Below are 4,008 nucleotides of genomic sequence, written 5' to 3' on the forward strand. Positions count from 1 at the left end.
AATTTGAAATTTCTTAACTTCAAGTAACCTGTTAGAGTTTTTAAAAATTTAGCTATCATTTTTTTTAAATTTCCCAAATTCTTTACGGATTTTATATAAAAGCAATTCCAAGAAGTGGTTTTCACTCAATTAAATATTAGTGTATAGAAATACTATTTCCTCTTACCGGGAAGGCTACCCATCAGATTAAATAAAATTAGAAGAAAATAAGGAACGCTGTTTTACACCGTTGATGGTGAAACTCTTCAAAAAATTTTACCGTAATTTTTCAATACAGGCTGGTTCATCCACTTTAATAATTGTCAAAAAAGCTCGCGCCAACTGAGAGTCAAACATAGCCACTCGCTGTTCACTGTATTTCTATCTTCTCCTTCTCACGTTTGATCCTCACATCTTTGGTGCACCCAAGCCAAACCATGGCTGATATTATTACTCCAGTCATTGGCATTCTAGATCGTTTGTTCGGTTGCTGCAGCAAATGGACAGATTCAATACGCCGGCTGGGAGACAACCTCAACCCTTTGAGAAGTGCTTCAGAGATACTCAATGGCAGATATCTTGATGTCAAGAGGAAGGTCGAAACGGCAGAGAAGAATCCAGATCCAAAGTTGATGGTTTTGAATGAGGTACGGGTTTGGATGGACGGAGTTGAAAATCTACAAAAAGAAGTTCAGGATATTCTACAACGAGGTGATCAAGAAAAACAAGCTAAGTGTTTTGGTTGTCCCAAGAATTGTCGAGCTAGATACAAGCTACACAAAATGGTCACTCGGAAGTTGAATGACGTTAACCGTCTTCTAAACAGAGGGAATTTTGATCATGTAGCAGAAAAGTGTGCTGGTGATCAGTTCGTTGAACTTCCGGTGGACGAGGCTGTGGGTGTGGAATCAACATTTGAGGAGCTACGTACATGCTTTGAGAACAACCAGGTAGGTGTCATTGGCTTGCATGGAATGGGAGCGGTGGGCAAAACAACTCTACTTAAGAAATTCAACAATGATTTCCTCTCAACAAGAGCAGACTATGTAGTCATCTGGGTTGTGGCGTCTAAAGATGTATATCCAGGAAGAATTCAAGATGCCATTAGAAGGAAATTGCGTGTGGAAGATGATAGTTGGAATAATGCGACAATGGATGAGAGACCCTCTTTGTTACTCAACATCTTGAATAAGAAGAAATTTGTATTGTTATTAGATGATGTGTGGGAAAGAATTGACTTGTGGAAATTGGGGGTTCCTTCCCCTAATAATTGTGAATGCAAGATAATATTCACAACTCGGTCCAAAGAAATATGTGGCCTAATGGGTGCACAGAGACATATAAAAGTAAATTGCCTTCCGCCAGATAGAGCATTTGAGTTGTTCAAGAAGACCGTGGGCACAACAATTCTTGAAAACCCTTATATCTCTGATCTCGCAAAACTAGTGGTGGATGAGTGTCAAGGGTTGCCACTTGCTCTTCGCATTATTGGTCGAGTCATGGTTAATAAGGTGTCTCCAGCTGAATGGAAGCGTGCTATAGAAATTTTGAGGAGTTATCCCTCAAAAATCCAAGTTATGGTTGAAGATGTCTACTGCTTGCTTAAATTTAGTTATGATAGATTGCCAAATGATACCTACAAATTATGTCTTTTGTATTGTGCTCTATTTCCTGAGGACTATAACATTGAAAAGGAAGACCTTGTTTTCCTCTGGACAGCGGAAGGTTATTTGGTTGAATTTGATTATACACACGAGGCACATAAGCATGGAGAAGATATAATTTCAGGATTGAGTTATGCTTGCTTATTGGAAAACGGTGACAAAGAAAACACAATTAAAATGCATGATGTCATTAGAGATATGGCCCTTTGGATAGCATGTGAGGAGCAGGCAAGATTCATTGTAAAAGACGGTTATGGAACTACTGGCCTGGGAGGATTTAGTCATACAAAGTTAAAACAGGTAGAAAAGCTCTCTTTGTGGAGCAATGGTCATATGATTCTAAACCCCCTACAAACACCTCATTGTCCTAATCTCATCACTCTTCTTATTAGGAATACTAGTATAGAGGTCTTTCCAACAGAGGTACTTGTCCTCCCAAATACCATTAGAGTACTGGACTTGTCGTTTAATGATGGAATAAGAAATCTACCATCAGCAATTGGGGACTTCGTAAATCTAGAACACATGAACCTATCCCATACTAATATATCAAAATTGCCAGAGGAGTTCAAGAATTTGAAGAAGCTAAGGTTCTTGTTGCTGGACGGACTTGCAGAGCTTAAATTACCACAGGAAGTTATATCCAGTTTGTTATCTCTTCAAGCCTTCAGTATGAGAGGCTGGAAAGTTCGCGTGATAATGATTGATGAAAATGTATGGTTGCGTGAGGGGGAAGGTGAAAATGTATTGTTGCATGAGCTAGAAGGCTTAAATGATCTTCATTATATACGCATTTCTGTCTCTAGCATATCCTCTGTTAAAAACATACTGAGGTCCCCAAAGTTGCAGATGTGCATGTGTGAGCTATTCATTAAAGCAAACTCATTACTCCCTGACTTGTCCTCATCACTTGGAGAAATGACGCATCTTGAAACATTAAAAGTTATGGGTGTCGTGAAACCAGAGAATTTTGAAGCTGTGAATATTCCAAGGAGCCCATTTCGGGGAAATGAATATAAAATCAGCCTTCGCCAGTTGATTATCTTCGAGTGTCAAAATATACTTGACTTGAATTGGCTTATATATGCTTGTGACCTTGAAGTCCTTGAATTAAGTCGTTGCCATTCATTGAAGGAAGTTATAAGTGCAGACTTTGGGACTATTGGCGCTGAGAATAATCTTTTTTCCAGTCTCACTAATCTTCACCTGGGATCTCTGAGTGACTTACAGAGCATTTGTACAATGGCATTACAGTTTCCTTCTTTGAAGGAGATTCGAGTACAAGAGTGGCCCAATTTGAAGAAGCTCCCATTTAATTCTCAAAGTGTATTGAAGAATCTACAAAGCTTTAAAGGAGAGCATGAGTGGTTGGCTCAATTGCAATGGGAAGATGAAGCTACCAGGCTTCTCCTTTCATCAAAATTTGAAAGGAATTGATCAATACGCATTGGAAGACGAAGTTATTTCGCATCTTCTTTCAAAATCTGGAGAAAGGTAACTATTTTTTCCAAGTAATTTCATTTGGTTAAGCTTTAGGGTTAGTTTGGTACGACGACAACAGATGAGAGGGGAGGAGAGAGAAAATTTTAATAGGCTGATTTTAAAAAAAGAAAAAGTACACAGGTTCCACAGAAGATAATTAATTTCAAAAAAATCTTTGAAAATTCCGAAATGATTCTGAAGTCCTCAGGGAGTTGTGTGTAATTAATTGTAATTGTAAAATTACTTATTTATCCCATTGATTTTATTGTAGCAATTCATTTACAATCTTGACAGTGGCTGTTGACAACCCAAGAAGAAGTGGTTGACAACCTCGCCAGTGCTCTGACAACTCACTCTGTGGGATGCCAGAGGCATTGCCGAGGTTGTTAACCATCTCTTCTCGGGTTGTCAACAACTACCGTTGAGGTTGTAAATGAATTACATTAAGTTCAAATTAATGGGGTAAATAGGTAATTTCACAATTATAATTAATTACACACAAGTCCCTCGGAACTTAGGAATCATTTCAGGATTTTCAGGGACTTTTTTAAAATTAATTGTCTTCTGTAAGACCTGAGTATATTTTTCCCTTTAAAATATTGAAGAAATACAATGAAAAGTTTTTAATTAATTTTATTACTTTTTTCTCTTATATCTTATTTTTATTAAAATTTTAAAACCCGACTTTTCTTATTTTTTAAATCAACTTCACTAAATTTTTTTCTTCCCTCTCTTCTCCTCCATTCCCCTCACACCAAACATAGGGGTAGAGTAAAAATTATTCTCACTTCCATGCAAATGCTGTTGCTTTTTGATTGACCCAAGTAATGCACGCAAATGAATATTTATCATGTGATTATTATATTTGTTAATAAGTTATTTT

At 37.4% G+C, this 4,008-nt stretch overlaps 1 protein-coding gene across 1 annotated transcript; it reads left to right on the forward strand.

Annotated features, from left to right (window-relative positions):
* The first annotated feature begins 416 nt into the window (after positions 1-416).
* Positions 417-3,080, forward strand: LOC114719661 (probable disease resistance protein At5g63020). The gene has a single exon (XM_028905173.1). It carries the CDS (start codon positions 417-419, stop codon positions 3,078-3,080), a length of 2,664 nt encoding a protein of 887 aa, XP_028761006.1.
* Positions 3,081-4,008: the final 928 nt, after the last annotated feature.

This window comes from Neltuma alba, unplaced genomic scaffold, assembly GCF_004799145.2.
Source record: "Neltuma alba isolate B1F8T4 unplaced genomic scaffold, ASM479914v2 tig00011931_pilon, whole genome shotgun sequence".
NCBI classification, from domain to species: Eukaryota; Viridiplantae; Streptophyta; class Magnoliopsida; order Fabales; family Fabaceae; genus Neltuma; species Neltuma alba.

Excerpts from the sequence above, each read along its gene's own strand:
- LOC114719661 (XM_028905173.1), top strand. The coding sequence starts at position 417 with ATGGCTGATATTATTACTCCAGTCATTGGCATTCTAGATCGTTTGTTC.